Source organism: Aphidius gifuensis, linkage group LG3 (genome assembly GCF_014905175.1).
Source record: "Aphidius gifuensis isolate YNYX2018 linkage group LG3, ASM1490517v1, whole genome shotgun sequence".
Lineage (NCBI taxonomy): Eukaryota > Metazoa > Arthropoda > Insecta > Hymenoptera > Braconidae > Aphidius > Aphidius gifuensis.
In genome coordinates, this window is record NC_057790.1 from 21,864,162 (window position 1) to 21,890,278 (window position 26,117).

At 27.5% G+C, this 26,117-nt stretch overlaps 4 protein-coding genes across 54 annotated transcripts in view; 2 read left to right on the plus strand and 2 right to left on the minus strand.

Annotated features, from left to right (window-relative positions):
- LOC122852798 (longitudinals lacking protein, isoforms A/B/D/L) overlaps nucleotides 1–3,306 on the minus strand; it is a 66,712-nt gene extending 63,406 nt beyond the window's left edge. For 29 of the 50 annotated variants that reach the window (XM_044152848.1, XM_044152854.1, XM_044152846.1 and 26 more), the window contains exons 1-2: nucleotides 3,124–3,306; nucleotides 379–573 (exon numbers count right to left, since the gene is read on the minus strand). In XM_044152848.1, the coding sequence (XP_044008783.1) occupies nucleotides 379–552 (174 nt within the window). In that variant the 5' untranslated portion in view covers nucleotides 553–573; nucleotides 3,124–3,306. Of the gene's footprint in view, nucleotides 1–378; nucleotides 574–695; nucleotides 927–2,068; nucleotides 2,275–3,123 lie in introns of those variants that run through there. The other 21 variants (XM_044152856.1, XM_044152817.1, XM_044152828.1 and 18 more) reach the window with 2 other exon arrangements.
- Nucleotides 3,307–4,063: 757 nt separating this feature from the next.
- Nucleotides 4,064–22,330, plus strand: LOC122852792 (uncharacterized protein DDB_G0284459). The gene is made up of 9 exons (XM_044152802.1): nucleotides 4,064–4,679; nucleotides 11,246–11,390; nucleotides 11,844–12,008; nucleotides 19,382–19,747; nucleotides 19,828–19,960; nucleotides 20,236–20,394; nucleotides 20,472–20,801; nucleotides 20,870–21,320; nucleotides 21,409–22,330. The coding sequence occupies exons 1-9, from the start codon at nucleotides 4,672–4,674 to the stop codon at nucleotides 21,620–21,622; spliced, it is 1,971 nt and encodes a 656-aa protein (XP_044008737.1). The 5' UTR covers nucleotides 4,064–4,671; the 3' UTR covers nucleotides 21,623–22,330.
- Nucleotides 22,331–22,904: 574 nt separating this feature from the next.
- LOC122852830 (histidine triad nucleotide-binding protein 3) lies at nucleotides 22,905–23,664 on the plus strand. The gene is made up of 4 exons (XM_044152906.1): nucleotides 22,905–23,021; nucleotides 23,102–23,219; nucleotides 23,295–23,488; nucleotides 23,551–23,664. Exons 1-4 carry the CDS (start codon nucleotides 22,947–22,949, stop codon nucleotides 23,590–23,592), a joined length of 429 nt encoding a protein of 142 aa, XP_044008841.1. The 5' UTR covers nucleotides 22,905–22,946; the 3' UTR covers nucleotides 23,593–23,664.
- Nucleotides 23,665–23,822: 158 nt separating this feature from the next.
- Nucleotides 23,823–25,678, minus strand: LOC122852806 (mitochondrial enolase superfamily member 1-like). 2 transcript variants are annotated; one of them, XM_044152872.1, is made up of 6 exons: nucleotides 25,444–25,678; nucleotides 25,265–25,367; nucleotides 25,080–25,195; nucleotides 24,859–25,013; nucleotides 24,200–24,783; nucleotides 23,823–24,122 (listed from the first exon to the last, which is right to left on the minus strand). In XM_044152872.1, the coding sequence occupies exons 1-6, from the start codon at nucleotides 25,444–25,446 to the stop codon at nucleotides 23,824–23,826; spliced, it is 1,260 nt and encodes a 419-aa protein (XP_044008807.1). In that variant the 5' UTR covers nucleotides 25,447–25,678; the 3' UTR covers nucleotide 23,823. The 2 variants fall into 2 exon arrangements, with proteins under 2 accessions (XP_044008807.1, XP_044008806.1); XM_044152871.1 differs by having other exon boundaries at nucleotides 25,430–25,676.
- Between the last annotated feature and the right edge of the window lie 439 nt (nucleotides 25,679–26,117).

The window sequence follows — 26,117 nt, forward strand, 5'->3', positions numbered from 1 at the left end:
GGCCATCTTGGTTTTCCTGTATTGATCAGGAGTGAAACCAGGAGGGGGATTCAAGTACCCCCCTCCGCCTTTTTCCCCTGAATACACATTTCTCTCTTGTGTGCCCCGTTTTCTCGACTCTTTTGGCCCAGACATGTTCAACAACTTTTTCATCGGCCATCTTGTTTCAACATTAACTATATATTCTCTCTTTCGAAACTATTATTGATCTTATTACTCGTCGAGAAAATATTCAACTCTTAAAAAAAAAAAAAGTCTCTAATTTCTTTTTGCTTTAAATTATTTCCAATACTTGAGCAATCTTGTTTATTTTTTTTTTATTTACAACAAATAGAGTATTTAGTTTTAATAATTTTGATTATTAAAAAAATAACTCACCTCAAAGTATGGACTGCACGCGGAGAGGACAACTTTGTGGGCTTTAAGATATTTCCCCTCCGCTGCAAGAGTGCAATCAACCAATGTGCCACTCTCAAGGAGTGTGTCAAAATTTTGAATAAGAGTACTTTGATGATTGTTCCACCTCAAGCAGAACTGCTGATCGTCCTCCATATTTAATGTTGTTTTTCTTTACTGCAAATAACAAAATAAACAAAACAATAAATAAAAAAGTTCAATTAATTATTTAATTAATTTAATATTGTATAATTTTTATTATGTATCGCAAAGCATGTGTGTGCTGTTTATTTATTTACGTTTTTTATGAGTCGATGATGATGATTAACGAGTTGTTAATATAATAATAATAAAATTTTAATTAAATAATTATAACGACGCGACAAGCTATATTATAGGTATGTATATTAATGTTTGTACAAAAAAAAGCTCCGAATTATGAGGACCAAGCTTCCAAAATGGCTGTATGATGCAAGCGCGTCTGGATAGTCTGGTCTTTTTCCTTTGTGCGTGTCCTCCTAACGGTAATAACGATGGTAATAAAGTGGGGATGATGCGGGAGGACGCTTAAGCACTGCGCATGCGTACTTGATTATTTTTCATAAACGACATCTGCGCATATTATTCAATAATAAATTATTGAACAATGCCGGTGTGAACAATGATTTTAATTTTGGAGTAATTTTTTTTTAACCTTTAAATACAAAATTTAATTTTTTTTAAGTTAATTTATTTATCAAGTTAATAGACAAATAAATATTAATAATAGAAAAAAATATTTAATGATATTTTCAAGAAAAAAAAAATAGGTCAAATAGAAAAATTCCAGACAATCCAAATTAATCAATTAATCAATATGCGCCGTAAACTCAGCAATAAATAAATTGACAATAATCAAAAATTTAGCAAAGTAATAACAATTTTACGGCTTAAAAAAAAAATAAAAATCTTATTGCATAACTCGTATTTGTATTATGATTATGTCTTTGAAAATTCATGAGTTGCATCACACGAGAAACTGGTAATGTTATAAACAAAAAAAAAAAATAAATAAATACATTATTGACAGATAATAATTAATAATACATCTTGGTTAATAATATTATAACATGAACTACGTAGTCAAGAAAAAAATGTATATAATAATGATAATGATGTTGATGACAAGAGGGGAATAAGAGAAAACGGAGTAATCAAGATGAAAAGTGTAAAAAGGCGCGCACGCGCATACTCTTTCTTTCTTTCTCTCATCTAGTCTATTATCATTGTGTTTAATATATAATAATATTATAACGAAAGCCCAGGCGATGGCTTTTGAGGACTTGATCCCCTCGCACCGCTTCAGGCAATTCTCTTCTTGCCGCCGTGCAACTTCCCTGGAAACCGCGACAACGGGGGCACCCAACATGGCCGCGAACAGGGTCGTGCCCGGGCAAGATGGCGAAAAGCCTGGGAAAGCTACTTCATAAAAAAAAAAAAAAAAACTCTACTCAATTATCAAAAATAAAAATAAATAATTAATTCCCGTTATATTGTAATAATCAATAAAAATATAAATATTGAATAATAATTGTAAATAATTTGTTCATTTTAATTACAAAACATTATCTTGATAATTAATTAAATCAAGTATTTTTTTATTTTTCGAGATATTATAGTTCAATAAACTCACCAGGTATGACGTGTTGATAACGACAATTTATTATCACAAATTAAATAACAATCTTAATTCTTTTTTTTTTTTTTATATATATAAAAACAAATAATAATGATAATAATAACAGTACAACACCCCACACAAAAAAGCTTTTGTGAGAAAAAAAAAAAAAACGTGTGCGCCTAGAGCGCTGCCCTTCACGACAATGGCAAACGTATGAACGTTTCTCTTCACCCCCTCTTGGAATTTTTACATGCCAACGAATACACCCGACAACTAACGAAGCCAGCGCAACGGTTGCTTCTCAACTCTACTTGGTTTACCGCCCCTCTCCAATGGGAAATAAAAAAAAGATGAAAAAAAAAAAAAATTAGAACAATTTGTTTTTTTTTTTCTATTTTACAGCTTTTTATGGAAATTTGAGTTTTCATGATGAATTATTATTAAAAATAGTTGTTATATATTTATACGTAAATAAAATTATAAACTTTTGGTATTTTTATTTATTTAAAAAAACTTTTTTACCGGTTTATTAATTATTTATTAATTTATTTAAAAATATTTTTAAATTTTTACCAAATAATTAAAATATTGATTGATGAATTTTTAATTTTAATTGAGTATTATTATTGATGAATTATTAAACGAGTATTGTATGGAAATTCTAAGTACGCATGATTTAGGTAGTACAGTAATGGCGGCTTATGTGGTCTCATCAGAACAAAATGGCGAAAATTTTTGGCAAAAAAAAAAAAGCGGGGAAAAACTAGGACAACTTGCACATATACACAGTGACAATAATTTTAGAAAAAAAAAAAAAAATAATAATCACAAAATAATCACAAATAATTGTAAAATTGAATCACTATTAAATGAAAATTGAAAAAAAAAATATTAAAATTGAAAAATTGATGAAAAACTAAATAGAGAAGGGACGCCACACTACCGCCGCAATCACGCCATTAAGCACGTACACAAATTTTCTTAACCACACATGATGCGACACATAAATATTAAATCAATAATCAATTATCATGTTTTATAAATTAACATAATTATTAATTACTCACCTAAGTTGGCACACAATCAATAACAATTATCACAAGTACTAAATTTTTAACTAAATATATATATTTTCTCCAACTTGAAAAAATGGTTAGTTTTATAAAACTAACCCGAGTCGATCACTTTTTTATAACACAATGGCTGTTGTAACGATCGAACAAGAAATGTGCCCACAAAACCACTAGAACAGAAGAGCCATAACGAGTGGGGCGACGCGGCGCTGATTGTCATAAATTCGTTACTGCGCATTCCCACTTATTTCAGTGCGCTATAATTTTTTTCCAGTAACGTAACAATAAAAAAAAAAACCCTGTATTAATAGACAAAAAAAATTGTCTTAAAAATTAAATAAATCATTTACTTTTAATAAAAATTTAATAATTATTTTTCATAATAAATATAAAATTAATATTATTAATTTAAAAAATATTTGATAATATTTTTAGGTAATTATATTTAAAATTAAGACACAGGTTCTTGATAAATAATGATACGACAAAAAAATAAAATTCTATTTTTTAATTGGTCAATGAGAATTATTAGGAGGGAAAGACGTAGAATTTTAGTGCAAGCGCGCATTTACAATTTTTTTTTTTTTGTTTGGAAAGCCGGCAAGCAAGCATGAAGAAGAAGAACAAGAGAAAAAATGAAAAAAGAATATGATGAAAAAGAAGAAGAAGAAGAAGAAGTGGAAAGCCGGGAAGTGAGAGCCTTATTCTTGTTTATGGCACAAGTAGAGAGGAAGAGAATTTCAAGAGAAAATCGTCTAATCGTACTGCGACCGGCTGCGTCGACTCGACATACAAATGTAAATACACATACAAATAAAAGAGAGAGAAAGAGAGAATAATATTTTTTTTATTTATTTTTTTTTTCTCTGCGCGCAACTCTATCTTTCTCTTGTACACTCTCGTATCTTTCCTCTCCTCAAAGCTGATACTGCAGCCAGTACATCAACACTCGACGCTCGTATCGCGTCGCGTGTGCACACTGCTTTTTTCCATATTATTATTATTATTAAATATCTAAATAAAAAAAAAAAAGTCAAAAAAAAAATCCCGCGTAATTTATTTATTATTATTATTATTTATTTAGTTATCAATTCTTCATACAAATTACCAAAGAAATAATAAATTTTTTGTTGTGAAAAAATTTGTACTATTAAGGCTTTTTTTTTAATGATTATTTGTTAATTAATTTATTATTATTTATCATTTTGTACTTGATAAAATCAAGGTGACGATATTGTGATGACATGGTTTAATATTGACAGTGATATCAAATGAAAAATTGAATTATTTTTATTGAAAAAATTTAAATTATTTTTTTGGAGTGATTTTGTGTTTATTTGATAATTTAAATGATAATAAAAATAGACACTGAAAAACAAATATATGTATAATAAAAGGAAGAGATAAACAAAAACAAAAAATAATTTGATTGTGAGGAGGGCCTTGAAAGTGCCTGAGGATTTTAATACTACTTCTTTTTCTACTAGACGTGTCTTCAACTTTAATTTTTTTTTTTCCTCGTGCTGACTCTTCTCGAGGGTCATGGTAAGGTACGAAATAATAAAAAATATATATTTAAAACTATACTAGTATAAATTTTACGTTAATAATTATTAATTGTTTGTTAATTGTTTTGTAAAACTTGTTGAAATATAAAAAAAAAATAATAACGCGCCAAACAATAATAATCGGCAGTTCGTTTGACAGCTAGTTCGAGCATGGATTTGTTTTGGTACATACATAGACATATATATATATACATAGATATACATAACGGGTCTGTTGACGAGGACATTTGACGCGCTAAATTTGAATTATTATTTTAGCGATTTAAATCTTCTCAAAAAAAATAAGCTATAATTAAATTAAATTCATTTTATAAACATAAAAGTATTGTAATTAATTTAAGGGTTGTTTTTATCAATAGAAAATTTAAATATTATTTTAAATTTTTATTTCTTTTTGTTGTTTATTAATAATATTATTATTTTTTTTTCGTTTTATTTTCTTGTTCTTTATTTTATTTCTTGCACACAAGATAAAAAATCAGCAAAAAAATTATTATTTTTTTTTTTTTGTTGAGTTGGATAAAAAAAAAAAAAATTGCACACGTATGAATTCACAGAGACCAGTGGGATGCCGTTCTCTTGCAGTGATAAAGAGAAATGCTGCCTAGAAAGCAGGTCTTGATGTTGAATCTAGGCCACCCCAATCCCCCAACAACAAACACATTCTCCACAATTTTACTGTTTCTTCTCACTTGGCCTTGCTCACTCACCTCGTCTTGTTTTATTATATATTTATTTTCTCTATTACATCTTGTGAAACTATATTTTATCATTTTTACTATTTTTAACAATGTGAAAATACTAATTTTCTATTTTTTCTACCGACAAATTCAGATAAAATACATCAACAAAAAACAACAGTATAAATACCTGCGATAAGATAATAATTTTTCCTTTTTTTCTCAACATCAAGTATATATTTAATATCTGATTTGAAATATATAAATAATTCAATTAAAAAAAATTAAAAATATTTCAAACGAAAGTGACCCAGAAATTTACAAGAAAAAAAATATATTTTCATCGCCAATAAAATATTTTACTAGCAAAAAAAAAATGAAAAATTATATAATTTTTTTTTCTTCTACTTTTGCTTCTTCAATTGGAATATATAGCTTTTTTTTTTTTTATTATTTTTTCCGAGTCTTTGTCATTTTCTTATTGTCCTTTGTACCCGCACATTTTATGCTGGTTCTTCTCATCTCTCACAGAATCCCCCTTCTCATTTCTCGTATCATCCTACACTTTTATCTCCAGTCTGTTCAATTTTTTTTTTTATTATTTTTCTCTCTCATTTTATCACACACAAATCCATGACATCTATAGTATACATTACATTCAGCATAAAAAGATACCTGAAATAGGCAAAAAAAAAAATCAATTATTATAATTTTCTTTTTTTTCAACTTAATCTCAATTATAATGTTGATTGTATGAAAAAAAAAAAAAAAAATGTAATGCATTGTATGCAGACAGTATTTTCATAAAATTGGCAATTTTTCATTTTGCCTTTCACCCGCCACCCACATCCTGTTTAGCTGATGGTGAACAAGACCAAGAAAAAAATGAAAAAAATGATAAAATAAATAAAAAAAAAGAGGATAGTCATCTACATGGCCTTCTTCTTCTTCACCACTGACACATCACATTTTCATATTCCGTTATTCCACACCGCAATTCTCACATTGATAAATAATTTTCGAAATGAAAAAAATTATTTTTATATTTTTTCTAAAACTACTTGTGATCATGCAGCTTTTTTTTTTTTATTATTTTTTCCTCCCTTATCTCGAGTTTCATATATTGTTCATAGGTAGCCATCTGTCTTTTCTCTCTCATTTCCCCCCAACATCCTATCATCCACCTCTCTCTCTCTTTCTCTTTATCTATCTATGTCTATTTTTATTTTATTTTCATATATATTTTTTTCATCCCTATGTATACCACCAATACAAAGAAACTCTTATCCTCATTCGTTTCTTCCTTCGCAACTCCCTTTTATTTTTATATATATTTTTTTTGTATTTTTTCCCTTACCCACAACCCTCCACTCCCCTTTTTCCCCTGCTACCAATTTTTATTCTCTTTTTTCTTCTTCGTCTTCTTTATCTTTATCTTTTTTTTTTTTTCCTCGAGTATGAGCTGCCCTTGTGAGAGAACCCATTTCCACCCTTTTTTCTTTTTTACTCATCTTTTTTTTTTTATTTTTCTTTTATCTTTCTCATTCTGCACAGCTTTTTCCTTCAACTTTTATATATACCAGACTAGAAATTCATGTTTTTCTTGCACAGCTCGTTTCTTCTTGTTGATTTTTATTTTTATACAGGTATATATGTATTATTATTATTTTTATTCATATATATGTGCCATCCATACACATTGAACGAGGTGGGATGATGGCAAAAAAAAAAAATATAAATTAATAATTGAATCCTACATTTTTTGACATAGAATTGGTTATGAAATTTATTCGACAAATTGCTTGGTACCTCAACTGATCTATTCAGCTGAAAATGTCCATCAGCACTTAAATTCAATGACAAAATGATATATTTTTAAAAAAAAAATTTTGACGATATGATTTTGAGGAAAATTTAAATAGACAAATATTTGTCATCCCTGATTTATTCATTGGGTTTTGTTTTACTCTCTTGTCATATATACATGTCGTAATAAAAAAAATTGACATTTCTAAGTTCGACCAAGCGCGACCTTGAGCACTAGGCTTTACCCTTCCAAAATCAACCCTTACATAGTACATACACATCATCTTCTATATATATTTTTTATCAACACACATACACGCATATATTTTTTATATTATCATACTCGTTTTTTTCCCTTGTATGATGATTTTCTCGGGCACAAGGGTGATGACGAGGTGGGTTGCTTTTCGACCCTTGCATATATTTTATACATTGTCAATCCTAACCCACCCATGATTTTATATAAAATAATAATCATACAAAGACAAATTGTCATTAAATAAAAATTAGATGAGTTGCGTAAATTTTTTTTTCTTTTTTTTTCTTGTAAATTTACCGGTGGACAGAGGGAAGGGAGTAGAAACAAGGTAACCGAGATGATGACGTCGTGATGCGATGAAGGAATGACGAAAAGGTTTTACAAAGTGAAAGAGGAAGAATTGTATGAAGGGCATATGATGCAGAGAATTAAGTACTGTTATATTACAAGCTTACGGTAGAAATTTTATATGTTTTAATGTATAATAAAATGAAAAAAATATACAGCAAATAATTTCGATGAAAATATATATTTTTTATTTTTTAATTCAACTATTTACTATTTTTTTTATATATTTTTCTGTACTATATTTTCTTTATTAAAAAGAAAAAAATTTATTTTATATATATTTTATTTTTTTCGTAATGTTTTTCTATCGATCGTGATGTTTCTACTCCACATGTAGTACATACCATTCGTTTTATAAATAAGAAAAATAAATATATAAAACGAAATACTACTTGTTCGAAAAGAAAAATATAAAAATATTTTATTGAAATATAAAAATTTATATAAAATAACTAGAAAAATTTCGAAAAACAAAATTAAAACTTGTAAAATATATAACTTTTTTAAAATTATCTACAAATGACATTTTATAATTGAAATTTTAAATTAATTAAAATTCTTTTTTCAACCCCTTTGACCAATTCAAGTTGCTAACTGCAAAAACATTGGTCTCATTGCATTATTATTATTATTTTTCTTTATACCTTTTCTTATTTCACGTCTCCATGGTCTTGCCAACAAACGTGTGCGTGTTTGTTCTCTTTCTTTTCATACATTTCACCTCACTATCTTTATTCTTTACTTACATATACACCAAGGGGAAGAGAAAAGCAAAAAAAAAAAATAACCCAAGGGTCGATAAGACCCACACACACACCAAACATATAAGAACAAAAAATGTCGACTATTTTTTTTTTTTATTTCTATTTCTATCGTTTGCAAAATCAATATCTACATATATATAGAAAAAATTTTATAAAATATTTTACTAGAATTTAAATGATTTTCAAAAAATTGAAACGAGATAAAGATAAGACTATAGTTGAACTCATTGAGTTTCAAATATGATAAGAAGAAAAAATTATGTAATCATAAATTAATTTTACTCCAAAATGAAATAACAAATTATTTCAAAAAGAAAATTATAAATAATCCAACTAGAAACTACAAAATAAAAAGTATATCGCCAACAAAGACTTTCTAACTTTTTTTTTTGTTTAAAAAAAAATAAAATTCTCTGTTGTTTTCTTCTCTCTGCAGTGTCTTTCTGCAAGAAGAGGGTAAAAGAGTGAGGAAAGTAAGGCAAAAACGTCGATAATACTGAAAGAACGTTAAAGTCAACGACAGAGATGAAGTTGAAATACAGAGGAGAGACAGTAAAACCAGAGGAATAAAAAAAAATTACGATAAAAACAGAGTTGGTATAGAAAAAAGATAATGAAAAAAAAAATACATGATAGTGAAAGAGGATGGTTAAAGATTGTTCAAAAATGAAGTGAAGAAGAAGAATAAGAAAATAATAAAAAAAAAAAAAAAATGAGTAAAAAAAAATCCATGGCCTCGGAAATTTCCAAGAGGAAAAAGAAACCCAAAGAAAAGGATGTATAGAGGGGGCAAAAAGAACTCTATCCGAGACGTAAAAATAAAGAAAAAATAATAATAAAAATAATAAAAAAAACGGGTGAGTGGGGTTTGAAAAGAAGAAAAAGAATTTTTTTAAAAATTTGCAGTTAGGTTATATGAGGAGAAAGAAAGAAAGAAAGCAAAGAAAATAAAGGTGAGGTCGAGGGCAAAGAGGGAGACGATGACAAAGGTAGACGGAAAGAAGCAAGAAATGGTTGGTGTATATAAAAAAAATCATAAAAAATAAATATAAAGAAAGGGGAATAGATGGATATAGCTGAGAGAGTGTTGAGTATATAGCAAAGAGAGAGGAAAAAAAAGGAAAGAGATATCATGAGGAAAAAAAAAAAAAGCGGCCAAGAGAAAATAGCGTCTTTTTATAGTTGATGGGAAAGGGACACGATGTTGCAAGACCAAATGGTAACTGTATGGAAAAAGCTAAAAGAAAATTCTTGAAATTTATATATGTTGAGCTCACTTACAAGTTACAACAACACTTGCAATCAACAAAATCCATAGACAGATAAAAATACGTTCAAGAGAGAGGGAAAGAGGAAAAAAAAATTTTCAAAAAGAAAAATACATGTGGATAAAAGATAAAGAAAAAGAGGCAAAATGTGATGAGGGGATGAGGTAACGGACAAACTTAAAGAAAAAGAAAATGGATCTTATTTTTGTACGTGTATTTGTGTTGATAGTAGTCGTTTATTTACAACCACATATGTACATATTTATTTTATGTTAGAAATAAAATTCAAAGGAGAAATCTACGAAATTCAAGAAGGAAAAATTCATATGGAAAAATCATTACTATTACTGCTTGTATATACTGATCTCTCATAAAGAGAAAGTGATGAATATAATGAAAATTCTCAAGAGGGATGTACAGAAATATATTTTTTGTATATTAAAATTATTTTACAAAAAATCATTATCTTTTAAAAATATATATTTTTTAAATATATGTAAGTATAATCATTAAATGTTTTTTTTTTTTTTTTCTTTCTTTGATAAATCGTGTTTTGTCAATACCTTGATAAATCATTTTTAAAAATAATATTTGAAAAAAAAAAAATTGATTATACTTTTATGATAATAATCAGAAAAAAAAAAATTATATGACGTGGTTGGCCCAATTTTAACTGTCACATTATTCTAAAAAAAAAAAAAAATAATAATCACCAAGAAGAAAAACCAACAAAGAAATGGATACGAATAACTGCGAGAATGATATCAAGTCTCGCTTGAATAATTTAATTGATCTGACACAAAACTCAATAAAATATTCAGTTGATTTAAAAATAATTTTTAACATTTCACTAAATTTTTTATATAATTTACTGAAATTAAATATAATAAAATCATGATTTTTAAACATGAAAAATAAAGCTTAGAAGAATAAATATATAAATGAAATGAAAAAAAAAATATATATATATTTTTGTTATCATCAAGGCATCTAAGCACCTGATAAAAAAAAATATTTATATAAATATACGAATAGATAAGGTAAAGTCTGTTACAATAAATTAAATGGATAGAAACAGATAAAAAAAAAATATAAAAAACATTTAAATTAAACAAACCAACGCCCGAATTTCTAAAAGCCACTAAAACTTAAAAATACTTGCAAAAGCAGCTTTTTTTTTTCATTATTAAAATTGATATTTTTAATTAATTAATTAATATAAATTACTAATTATTATTTTGTATAATTTAATAATTCATCTGTCGGAAAATTAGAAAAGCTGCTTTTAAAATTATATATACAAAGAAAAGCTCCGACCGATGAGCTTTTATGTCATAAAAATTTTCTACATTATCGGCTATATTAAATATTTAAAATATTTAAAATTTAGTAATTAGTATTTTTTTTTTTTTTGCAATTACAGCGGAGTAATGGCGGGGCAGCATTACTGCCTACGCTGGAACAACTACCAGTCAAATATGACATCTGTATTCCATCAGCTGTTGCAAACTGAGGCCTTTGTTGATGTCACCCTGGCCTGCAATGAAGCATCATTAAAAGCGCACAAGGTAGACTAGTTTTCCCGCATATTTAATTTTCCATTTTTTTATTTTTATCATTTCAATGTTAATAATAAATAACATCAATTGACGTCGTCTATCATTCTGCATCTGTATTGACCTTTTTTCTTTTTTTTTGATTAATGAATCAATTAATTATTAAATAATCTTTGTTTTTTTCCATTTATAAAAAAAAAAAATAAAAAAGAAATTATATCAAGGAAAAAAATAATATTGATAACAATTTACTGAATAATAAAAAAAATAAAATAAAATTTTTTTTTAATATTATCTCGCGTGTGCAAACAGATCTTCTTATCAGAAATAAAAAGAATAAAAAATGCATACACTTATGACGTTACATAATATAATTTATAAAAAAAAAAAATTAATGAAAAAACAAAAATAGCTTTAAACATGAAATAATAATTTTAAATTAATATAAATTATTGTTTTTTTTAGGTTGTTTTATCAGCTTGTAGTTCATATTTTAAAAAACTACTATTATCAAATCCTTGTAAACATCCAACAATAATAATGCCACAAGATGTGTGTTTTAATGATTTAAAATTCATCATTGAATTTGTCTACAAGGGTGAAATTGATGTGTCACAGGCGGAACTACAGGTAAGAGGAGAAATCTAGCCCATTCAACCGGATATTCTTTCTTAATATCCCCCTCCTTATTTTCATTTATTATTTATTTATATTTTATGTATTCATAATCGTCACGCTCTCCCTGTTAACGATGTACCCATTTATCCACCAATCATAATTGCATTTCGCTTTATTTCAAAAGTATCAACATTCAAAATAACCCGCCAAAATAAAAATGGCAATTACTTTGTCAGTAAGGTAAACGCTCTTCTTTACCGATGGTTGATAAAGCTTCATTGCTCATCCGCAAGATGTCTTTTACCTCACGTTTTTAAACTAAAATTTTGTTTTTTATTTTTTTTTTCATTGTGTTTAACACACACACGAGAATATTGTATATACATGTGTGTGTGCATCTGTTGGTTCTCTGAATTTTCAATAGTCTACCGCGTTCCACACAATTTTGCCTCGTAAATTTGGTAATTTTAGTGTTAAAAGTTAAATAATCACTCATTTTTTGTTAATTAAATTAAACTATATTTTTTTTTATCTACCATCTGTCAATGTATATTTAATAACAGTTTTATATATTTTTAAAAGTGAAGTACATATATTAAAGACGCTTACAACCGGAATTCTTTTTTTTTTTTTTTTTTTCATTTTACTTGTATTTTATATTCTTGTGGAAATTGTTTTGAAGAGGTTAGACATGCTTGATTCATCGTTTGTTAAAAAAAAAAAATTATACTCCAACAATTAATGTGATAAATTACTAGACATAAATTTTATTATTAAATCAATTTTTATTGTTTATTTTTTTTTATTTAGTTAAAATAACTATTTGATATTTTTTTATCTGATAATAGTATTTAAGGTTTTTTTTTTTTTGTTTACGAAAAACGTGACAAAAGAGACTACGACTGATTCAAATATTTGAAAATCATCAAAAAAAAAAAGAGTTAAAATAAGGTCAGTAATTGTTGTTAATTTTTATATTAAAATATTTAATATTAAATTTTTTTTTCTCAATATAATTTGATCAAAAAAAAAAATACTGCTATTGTAACTTGGCTATACTATTTTTTTTTTTAATTATATATTATTATAAAAAAATGAGTAGTTGACTTGATAGATAGATATGTATGGTGGATGACTTTTGCACTTGATATATATATATTTTTTAGAATTAAAAAATATACATGTACAAATGCTCACGAACGCTTGAAATCAATAAAAGGACAGTCTTCGACCCCCATCTCGTTAGGACGCATTGTTCGGCAATCAGGCTACTCTGGTTTGCTCTGGCTATATGCCTCCTCATCCTCCTCCTCTTTCTCCTCTCCGATGGGTGCTTGTGTTTCGAATCGGCATTGCCTCACTCTCTCCCTAACACACACACACACACACACATAACAGGGGCTCTCAATTCAGCCATCATCTCTCAACTAATTTCATTAAAAAAAAAATAAAATAAAAAATATTAATTAAAACATCCCCTTGATTAACAAAAAAAAAAAAAAAAAAGTATTTAAAAATTTTTATTTCTTCAATCGAAATAATAATAGTAATAGTTTGATATTTCTTTCGAAATATATTTCGTGTGTTGATTGTTAAATTTTATTTTTATTAATTTTAAAATTTATATTCTCTCTCTCTCCCTTCGTCCATAATAGCATTGATTTTTTTTTTATTTTCATTTGACTATCTGTACATTGGTTTTATCGTACTTGTGATGATTGAATATTTCCGTGTGATGGTCTTTGTAAAGCTATATCTGCATACAGTTATCTATACACTTGTCGTGTCGTTGAGCCCAAAGTCGAAGTCGTTGGCATCGTTTATAATATACATATATATATTTTTTTTGAATGTATATATAAAATTTTATTAACTACTACTGTCTTGTGAAAAAAGAAAATAATATTTAATTATAAATAAATAAAAAAGATAAATAAATAAATAAATAAATTAAAGGGTAGGATTTTGTTTCGTTGTATTCTCGATGATGATGATGGTGGTGATGATCATGTTGATGATGATGATCTTGGTGGTGGTGGTGGTGCTAGGTGTTGGCCTCTTGCATATATACCCGTATCCTCTTTCAGGCCCCTCACACAAATACACAGTCTCACAGCTAAACAATCGATAAATAAATTTATGTATACACAAGAGAAATATCAAGCCAACTTTTATCGTTCATAAAAATAATAATAGTTTGATTGATACTATTTTTTCTAATGTTGAAAATTCATTATTTCTTATGTTATTTTATATGATGATAATTTTTTGATAATTCAACCTTGAAAATATTGCAAGAGTTGAAAGGAAATAAATATTCAAAAAAGAGAATGTATATATTGTTCTCCACTGAAACCATAGCTAACATAGTTGAAAAAAAAAAATATCACAATGCTCTTTTATCGAAAAAGAACAAATTTATCGAAATGGCTTTTTTTATTTTTTTCGATTTTCTTATATCCAAATATTCGCCTTACATTTCTACCTTTATCGTCATTTCATTCACACATGGATAGAAAATCGGGTCATCGAGCAGCTAGTACATAAAAATTTGCAAATGACCTCTTTCTCTAAACCGTTTTGACCCATGGTTTTTGGCTCTGCTGAATAACTACAAAATTACAATATTCTTTTCATAAAATTTTTTAAAATATCTTGCAATTCAACTCTTGTAAATTTACTCCAAAAAAAAAGAAAAAAAAAGCGAGAAAATAAGTGAAAAGGAAATGTCAATTGATATATCATATAGAAGAATGTAACGGTCACAACAGAAAAGAAAATAAAAACTATATAACGAGGATATAATAATGTCTCAGTTGTTGATGACCCCATTCTGAATCCTTTCCTTGCGCCAGTGAAACTCGGACACCTGCTTCAGGTACTTGTATTTTGTAAATACACTTGAAACAACAAGTATAAAATAATAATAATACAAATAGCAGAGAGAGAGAGAGAGGGAGGAAAGAGAGGAGAGACAAGAGGAAAAAAAAGAGTTTATAGTAGCATAGTTGTTGCTAATGTTGATGATGTTGATTATGGACAAGGTGGGTGATAAGGGGGAGAGCCAAATGAAGAAAAAAAAAAAAAGAAGGGAAAGCAAAGCGCATACTGGGGGGTACCGTTCCCAAGACCTTGAACTCACCTCACACTGTGGACCCCTCATGTACAATCACATATACATACAACCTGAGACTACATCTTGTGATTTTTTTTTTTTTTTCTATTTAATTTTTTTTCAATCTCTTCTGTGTTTAGTGCTCCAGACACGAACCATTTTGTCTCTCATCGAATTTAAAAAATTTATATTTTTTTAATTTAAAATAATAATTAATACCTATACTTTTTTTTTTAAATACCATTCATGTTGGAAATTAATTTTTATTAATGAAAAAAAAAAAAAAGAAAAACATTTTAATTGAATTTTTTTTTTTTTTTGAAATTTTTGCAAGTTTTAGTTGATTTTTTGATTTGACTGTACCATACGGAGATTCTGCAAGCGCATCTCGTGCTTACCTACATATATATGTATGGATATATGTAAATGTGTGTGTATAAACGACAAAGATGACTGGAGCCGCAGCATCAGCTTCCCTTTGTCCGGCGCAAACTCTGCACCAGCTTTCCCCTCCTGTAAAGAACAAAAAAAAAATTGTCATGCCTCTTTCTAAAATCTTGTCTACCTACTATTCAACTAAACTTTGAGTTTTTAAAATTGCTACAATATTCAGCATTCAGCATCCAAGTAACTAAAATAAAATCGATACAAACAAGTAGTAGTAAAAAAAAAAATGAAATTGAATTTTTACATTTCCCTTAAAATATATATTTTAAATTAAATAATTAAATAAATAAATATTAAAAATAAAAAAAAAAAGATTAAGAGAGAAATATTGGTTGATGGGATGAATATGGTAGAAGGCCAAAGTAGTGAGATGAGAGAGAAATGAGAATACTGAATACTTGAATAGTAGATGTAGACAGGTCCAAACATACTATACATAATGTGAGTTAGAGTGTTGGCTCCAAAACACAATTTTTCTCTCTTTTATTTTCCCCATGATAATTCACGTTCCAATAGATAAATCCCTCTTTGTCGACCACATAGCATCACTGGACCACTTTCCTTACCCTCTCTCACTCATTGGTAATTTTATCATCTCTTTACGTCTCACCTCGTCTCGCGCCTCACAATCGTAACTTGTCTTTATCATATCGTATTTTCCCTGTTCCTCTCTTTACTCCAACAAAATTGCCGCGCCTCGTCTACCACCAAATACTCCTCCCTCTCTTTTATCCCCTATTATAATTCGCATATAAAACAGATTTAAGTCTGTCTCTTGCATGTCTGTATGTGTATTTTAATCTTCTCTCTGTTTATCTCACTATTACTTGTCTATATCCTCGTCTATTCTTCATTGGCAAATTTTATTCTCTCTCTTTCCTCTTTGATTTATATACATGTATATGAGTATTTTGCGTTGGGGCTCTCTATCGTCATCGCCGTCGTCGTCGTCGTCTTCTTCATCGCGGTCGTCGTCGACGTCGTTGTGTTGCTGCCGGTGCCGCGCCGCCACCAACGCCATCATCTCTCTCTCGGCGTCCTCATCCAAAAAAATTTTTTTATCCCTACGGTTTAACTGCACAGCAGCATCAACGAATGCCATTTCACTTTCGTTGGTCTTCGATACACACATCGCAGTCTGTGTCCTCCCTCGTTTGTCAAATAATTATTTTATATATATACACATCCGGATAACAAAATAGAAACTTGTTTTATTTTTTTTTTTTTATTCAATTTTATACAATCATCCCCTTTTTTTTTACCCCTAAAAAATCATTGAGTAAATTTAGCTTTTTTGATTAATTGTCATTTTGATTATTTCATTAGTTTTTTAATGTTTTTTTTTTGGAGTGAGTGAATTTTATTGTTATGTTTAAATTTATTATTTTTAACGAATTACTTATTTGAGTGTTGGCGCCTTCGCACGTGCGACTGGATGCAACTGCAACACGAGAAGAAGAGAGAGAGTAGGTAACAACGCGTCGCGACGCCTTTACTTACTATTATTTATTTTTTTGTTTTATTTTTACTTTTCTTTTACCTTTCACCATCAGTAAACTTTTACTACTACCCTTGGTCAACTTATCACTTTTTTTTCTTTTTTTTTTTTTGGAGCAGCTAAGTGTGTCTGTATGTTTTTCTATTTTTCTTTTCTGCTTTTATTTTGTTTCCGTATGTGACAAGTGTATTTGTGGGTTTTTCAGTGTCTCCTTTCTTACCTGTCGTATTCACCCCTCGAATTATATTTGTCAACTAAAGCACATCAGGTGAGATTTTTTTTTTTTTAAATATAACATCGTCTCGTTTTTAGTGGTAGTATTTTTTTCAACTAGTAAAACAAAATTTGTCTTAAGTAAAATTCTAAATAAAATCTGCTGCGAAGGTATTTTTATTTGTAGAAAAATATTTTATCAATTAAATTGTTAAATTAAAAATTTCAACAATAATTTATTGGCTGTTTTATTGAATGTTGATATGGTGTTCTAGTTGAATGTTTAAAATTATTATATTATACCTCATATGCATATCCACAAAAGGAGAGACGTGCTCTCTCCAGTTGCAGTTGAATTTTTAACATTTTTTTTCTCTCGTGCCGAGGAAGTGACTTTTATGAGAGCCCTCAGAAATGTCTGATACAAAAATGCAAATTTTACATGAACATTAAAGCCCTTTCTTTTTTTTCTATACCAAATTTGTAAACATTTACTTTTTGCACATTGATCAATCAATCAATTTTCCTAATCATCAAATGGTAATTAAATTTGAACAATAATAGTCCAAAAAAAAAAATAAAAAATAAAAATAATAATAATTGTAAAATAAATTGAATGAACACGTGGAGTAGTTACACCATTCAGCAAAACTATCATCATGATATTCAATGTGCAACATATAGTAGAAGTAGCTGAAAGAGAAAGATGAATAAAAATAATAAAAATAAAAAATAAAAAAAAAAGTTTGTAGTAGTTGGGTACTACAAGAAAACGCTTGTGTCCGTTACATTATCAATTCCGTTATAACACCACATTCGTAACACAATTCCACACAATTTTCTTCACATTCCTATTGCCTTTTTTCTTAACACAACATTTCTTTCATACGTGTGATTCACATTCAAGTCACACATACAATACTTTGTGAAAAATATATAAACTTCACATCCCACCTATTTATTCTTCTTCCTTTTTCTCTTCTTTTTTCTTTTTATATATGTATTACTGCATCTTTACTTTTTATCTTATTTTTATTTTACTTTTTATATTCAACTCACACCACAATTTAAAAAACCATTTTCCTTATCCTTGTCTATTCACAGATTTTCACCTGTTGGATTTTCACCATCAGTATCTATTTCTTATTGTACATCTCAACTTGACTTGACTTATTTTTATTTTATTTCATCATTATTATAATAATGATTTTTGTATTTTTACATTTTAAAATACAAGATAAATTATTTATATATATATATTTTTTTTAATTAAAAATTATTAAATTAACAATAATTGTTTATAATTATTTAGAAAATTTAATTGGTCGGGCGATGCCCTTGAACCCTAAGTATTGATTGAAATTGGGAGACTATCTGGCTGTGGCATTTCCTCCCTCACTCGTCTGGTCTCTCCCTCAATATTATTTCACAGATTCAATAATATACACATAAATGAATAAAATTTTCATTGCTATATACATAAATCATTGATGAAAAAATTTTAAATTTATTTATCATCAAAATTTATCATTAATTTTGCATAAATAATGAAATATAATTAACAAAATTAAAATGATGATATTTCTATTCCAGAGAGAAAAGCTTTTACAATTAATTGTTTAATGAAAATAATAAAAATGTCAATTAATAATAGTTTTAATAAATAAATAGTTGGTTTTAAATATTAAAAAAAATATATATGTAAATATAAATAATTATTGAGAGGGTAGTTAGTAGATGGTCGATACGCTCCTGGGGTCGCGACAATATTTTCTCTCTTTATTTTTGTACGAGGGGAGAGGTGATTTTACCTCCTACGAACAACCACTATGCAATCACCCTCTTTGCCCTTTTGCCAATGTTACTACACCCAGTGGAAAATTCAAACCCCTTCTTCAAAATCAACCCCGCCTAATCGTGCCACCCCTGGCTTGATTAAAGAACATCAGCAGCAGCAGCATTGGTTGGCTTCCGCATAAATCCAAAGAGTTTTATCACTTTTCTATCTTTTTATTTTACTCTTTCTTTCTCTTTCCCTTTTTTTCCATCGAAATAATGTCTTAAAAATTAATAATGATTTGTTTTTTTATTTATATTTTTTAAATGTTACAGTCATTGCTAAAAACAGCTGATCAATTAAAAATAAAAGGATTGTGTGAAGTACCTGAAAGTAGAGAAGGTTCAGCATCAGTTAGTCTAAGTTCACCACCACCACCACCACCACCACCATCATCATCATTACCAACATCAACATCAACACAACAACAACAGCAACAATCATCACATGATTCTTTAGCTACATCAAGATTAAATTTTACAAAATTAAAACGTCATCATACAAAATATAAAAGACAACGTACAACACTAGAAACAAAACCAACTTGTGATTTAAAAATTTTTGATAAATTTAAAGAAGATAATAAAGAAGAAGAAGAAGACAATACAAATAGTTTTAATTTTACTAGAGAAAATAAAGAGGTTATTTAACTATTATTTATAAATTAATTAATGATAAAATGTAAATAATTATTTATATAAAATTAAATATCAATTTACAGAATCATCGTAGTGGTGACTGGCAGAGGACAGATGATGAAGAGTGTAGTGTCGAGGCAGCAGTAGTCTTGGAATCCTGCCAACGAGATACCAACGACGGTAACACAACAAAAAATAATAATAACAATAACAACGGTAAGCCAATCTGTAAGCCGACAATTTCACCCTACACCTGAAATAGCTTCTTTCTAATTTTTCTATTTCATTTAAATAAGTATATATTGTAAAGATTTTTTATTATAAAAAGTAATTAAATTCATAATAATAAATTAGTCAAAGAAATATAGCTATATATTTAAAAATTAAAAAATAAAAGAAAAGAAAAATTGTGGGAATACCTTCAGGTGTGGGGTGAACCTCAACGTTTGATAAAATACCAGGAACAGACAATTATCACGTGGAATAAAAAGGTGACATGTTTTGTCACACAGGGCTAGGTCATTATGGCCATCATCATCCAGATCCAGCTGATGTTGATTTACCACCTGAAACACAACCAACACCACCAAGTGCAACGCTTGTTGGTACCACCGTGACACATTTGCGTGATCCAGATCATCATTCGACTGGTAAATTTTTTAACTATATACAATATAACAATTGAAATAATATATATGTATTATTAATTTTTTGTAAATTTTTATAGATATACAAAATTGTGATACTGTTAAAATAAAATTTGAAACATTACATACAATGGATTCATCAGATACAATTGATATTGATAGTCATATGTCTGATCGTGCAAGTGTTAGTTCAAAGCATGGTACTGATAGTGACAATATGATGATGATAACACCTGAATTATTAGGTTTAATGCCATCTGGTTCAGTACATTCAGATTCTGGTGATAATAATTCTCGTATGCATACTAGTGGTTCTGGACATCATGGATCAAAATCATGGACACAAGAAGATATGGATGCAGCATTAGAAGCATTAAGAAATCATGATATGAGTTTAACAAAAGCATCAGGTAAAATTATTATTTATTAATTAATTATATATAAAATAAATATGCTATATTTTATTTTAAATTTTTAGCAACATTTGGAATACCATCAACAACATTATGGCAACGTGCACATAGATTAGGTATTGATACACCAAAAAAAGATGGACCAACAAAATCATGGAGTGATGAAAGTTTAAATAATGCATTAGAAGCATTAAGAAGTGGTTCAATATCAGCAAATAAAGCATCAAAAGCATATGGTATACCATCAAGTACATTATATAAAATTGCTAGAAGAGAAGGTATACGTCTTGCAGCACCATTTAATGCAAGTCCAACAACTTGGTCACCAGCTGATTTAGATAGAGCACTTGAAGCAATTAGATCTGGACAAACATCTGTACAACGTGCATCAACTGAATTTGGTATACCAACTGGTACATTATATGGAAGATGTAAAAGAGAAGGTATTGAATTAAGTAGAAGTAATCCAACACCATGGAGTGAAGATTCTATGACTGAAGCACTTGAAGCTGTCAAGTAATTATTTATTTTATAATATATATTTAATGTTATTATTGTATTTTTAGTTGTTTATTTATTTATTTGTTGCTTTTTTGTATTTTAGAATGGGACACATGTCAATAAATCAAGCAGCAATACATTATAATTTACCATATTCATCACTTTATGGACGTTTTAAACGTGGAAAATATGAAGATCAATCAGTTGTTAATGACATGTCACAAGATGGTTCAAATTCACATTTTCATCATCAAAGTCCACATCAAAATCATCATTCATCATCACTTCCTGATCAAATGCCATATCAGGGAAGCTGAAATTTACCTTTATATTAGGCTCTAACACAATTGAACCTAATATAATTGAACAAATAACAACAACAACAATATTAATAATACAAAATAGAAAAAAAAATACAATAATTAGCCATCATCATGGCTTTTATTTAAATTCAACAATATATATTATATTAATTTCTTACCGATGACGCGAGAATTTTTAATCTTGCAGTATTAAAAAAAAAAAAACAAACAAATGAAGCATTTCATCGTATTGAATTTAAAGAAAAAGTAATAACTTTTCTAAACATTCGATGATTATTTATAAATAATGTAATGATAATTATAATTAAATAATAATTATTAATAATTATCGTGATTAAGAAAATTTGTACAGGTAGGGCAGCGTTTCCTCGAAGGAAGATAAGGATATTTTTCTTTTTTTTTCATTAGTAATTAATAATTATAATAATAGTCGAAGGAAAAAATATGGAAATCATTCATTCTGACTTTCAATGTTTTCACATATCATCTATGCAAATTGTTGTAGATGAATTTGAAAGGAAAATGAAGCAACAAACAATTGCATAATTTGTTGAACAAAAAAAAGAAGAAAAAAAAAAATGAATGAGATAGAATAAGTATTATAATATTTTATTTTCTAATGATTTATGTTTATTAGTTTGTCATTTTTTTTATTTCAATTTTGTTTAATTGGTCTTCCCAAGTGATTTGTCATGGAATGGCAATATTATTACGTTTAATTCTTTTTTTGTTGATAAAAAAAAAAATGCATTTTTTATTACTTATTATTAGTTATTAAAAAAAAAAAAAATAAATAAAGTAAAAATGTTTATTGTTACGATGATTTGTAAGTCGTAGAATGGACTGAATAGGGTACGAAAAAAAAAAGAAAAATCATACAAATTGATTAGAAAATAAACAAATTTTTTGGTTTATAAAAAAAATAAAAAATCCAAGAGCTCTGTTTTTTTTATGTTTATTAGAGTTCAACTGCCGATAATGATTTATCAAGCTCACCCTCCAATTTTTTTTTGTCTTCAACCATATTATGGAAAAAAAACAACAATTAAATATTAAGCTAAACTTTACAAAAAAAATATATAAATATTATACATAAATATTATTAAATAAATGTACAGTTTATATATTTTAAATTGAATATTAAAGTAACTGTATATATTTTCCTTTTCCATTGAATATTTTTTTGTGTTCATGTACTGTCATGCGCATGAATGTGTGTTGTTGTTGTAAATACTCCGCCATTTTTTGTGATATTATCAGGTTGAAAGACAAGTAGATTACATATTTTATATACCAGTTGTTATATTTAATTGTTTAAATGGCTAAATTTATAGCCGGTTGTATATTCTGCAAAATATTACAGGGTAATGCACCAGCTGAAACAATTTACGAGGTAATAAAATGTAATTTACTTGGTTATTTAATGAGATGATAATATTGATGTTTTTTTTTTAATTTCTATTCGACATCTAGGATGATGATTTGATGTGCATCAAAGACATTCATCCAGCATCAGATCATCATTATTTAATTATTCCAAAAAATCATATATCAAATGCTAAAGAATTGAAGCCTGATGATGAGCCACTTTGTAAGCTTTTTACTATTTTAGTTGTTGAGTTTTTTTTTTTACTATCTAAATTTAATTATTTTTCGTTTATTATAGTTGATAAAATTGTTGACACTGTCGAGGTAGTTACTGCACAACAAGGACTTAATTTATCATCAGTAAGAACTGGTTTTCATTGGCCACCATTTAACACAATAAATCATCTACATCTTCATGTTATTGGTCCAATTGAAAATATGGATTTTATCAAACGACAAATATTTCGAGAAAATTCATTTTGGTTTGTCAGTGTAAGTTTAAAAATTCTTATAATTTTTTTTCTGTGTTAATTTATTTATCCATTTTATTTCAGACTGATTATGTCAAGGAACGACTTAAAACACTATCAAGATAATTAACGTTTTTTTTTTTTAATTAAAATTATAATTTTTTTATTTATAATTCGTTGCAGTGAATTACTAGAATTATTTCATGTGATACTATTTAAATTAACTGTTATATATACTGTTAATTTTAGTTGTTTAAAAAACTCAAAAAGAAAAAATTAATAATAAAAAATACAACGAAAGTTTATGGACATTGAAAAGTACATTTTGTTTAATGGATTTGATATTTTTTTTGATGATTATTGTTGGGGTTTCTTGTAGATACCTTGAGCAAACATTTTTAGCCATTCTTTGCCATTTGGATACTCGTAATTAATGATAGTTTCATTGGTAAATTGTGTTGAGTAACCAGCTGATGTTGGTGCTTGATACTTGGCATTTTTAACAACTGCTGGATGCTTGAAATGTTGGTGTTGTTGATCGACATATTCAATGATTCTATCATCAGTTGTACAACTTAATGATACATAATCCCACATTTGTAAATGTTGTACCATTTCACAAAGTCCAACACCACCAGCATGAGGACAAACTGGAACTGGAAAAATAAAATAACAAACAAGAATTACTTGTCAAGTATTTTTTACAATAACATCTAGTAAAAGAATAACAAACTTTTAAATTTATGTGCCATTAAATAGACACTTAAAATTTCATTAACACCACCAATTCTTGCTGAATCAATTTGACAATAATTTAATCCATCAGCTTGAAGAAATTGTTTAAACATAACACGATTTGCACATGCCTCACCAGTTGCAACACCAATATCAAATGGTTTTAATGCTTTTAAAATTTTTGCATGCCCCAAAATATCATCTGGACTTGTTGGCTCTTCAATCCATAATGGTTTAAATTCTACAAGTTTCTTCATCCAGCTAATAGCCTCTTCAACATCCCATATTTGATTTGCATCAAGCATTAATTTATTAACATCACCAATTTCATTACGTATTAATTTACATCTATCAATATCATTTTTAATATTACCACCAACTTTAATTTTAAAATGTGTAAAACCAAGATCAATATATTTTTTACAAAGCTCACGAACTTTATCATTTGAATAACCAATCCAACCAACTTGTGTTGTATATGCTGGTAAACCATTTTCAAATAAATATTTTTCTCTTTTTAATTTATCTACTTGTTTGTCTTTTAATATTTTTATTGCTTCTTCTTTTGTAATAACATCTGTTCTGTATTTTTTTAAAAAAGGTAAATTAAACATTAATATAGCTTTTACGTGATATATTTAAATAAATAATAATTACATGTAACGAAAATCAATTGTTGATACTAATTCTTCTGGTGTTAAATCAACCAAAAGTTTCCATAATGGAACATTTTTTATTTTTGCCCATAAATCCCACAGTGAATTTATAACAGCTGCTGTTGCAAGATGCATTACTCCTTTCTCTGGACCCAACTAAACATCAAATATATATAATTATTTTTTCAATTAGAGTCATTATTAATTATTAATCATCATCACCCATCTTAGCTGTGATTCACTTGTTATTTTTCTCCAAAAGCCAGCAAAGTCTTTGAATATTTCTTCAACATCTTGACCATTTACAAATGGTAAAATTGTCTTACAAGCATTGACAACTGTAATCAGTATTTAACCTTGATATTATAAATTTATTTGTTTTGTTTATAATTAATAAATAAACATACCAATTTCTGTTCCTCTGCCTAGAGTAAATGTCAGACCACATCCTTCTAATCCATTATCCAAAATAATTGTTACATATGCACAAGAATAATCTGGATCAGTATGCTACAAATAATTTTATCAGATTTTTATAATTGCTTATTATTATTATAATTGTTTATCTGTACCATTGCATCACTACCATCACCTAGTAATGATGTAGGAAATCTAATATCCTTAACAAAAGTTTTAACAATTTTCATGTTTTTTGTTGTAAAATTTAGTTGTTTAAATATCGTCAAGTATTATATTGCAACTGACTTTTGCATTACAAGACTCGACAAGGCAATGCTGAAAACATCAGTGGAATTTTTTGTGGCCTCTTTCTTTTTTTTTTTATCTGTTTGTTTATAAATAAATGATAATTGATAACACATGTTTGATTAATTATTGATATTATTTCGCAAGAGTTATAGGTATATTCTTTTTAATGAATTCTATTTGTTTTTTAAAATTAATAAAAATTAAATTATTTAGAATAGATTAGAGATTTAATTTAGATGAATATTAATTAATTTGTTTTTTAATTTATAAAACCTTTGGAGTATTTTTTTTATGAGAATCAATGAGAATAGTAAGAAAAATATTTCTATAAGACCGCATACGGGTTTAGTGTCTTTCTACGTTTAAAATTTCTACCGAGTATTAGGATAACAGGAGAAGTTAGAAGGTATTCTCTGCCATATTTCTATATGTTGTGATGATGCAGATGTCCTGGAAATTTTACTCGTGGAATTTATTGCAAATACATAGATATTGTAATAGTAAAATTTACAAAAAATTAGAAAAAAAAAATAAATAATTTGCCTCAGCCAG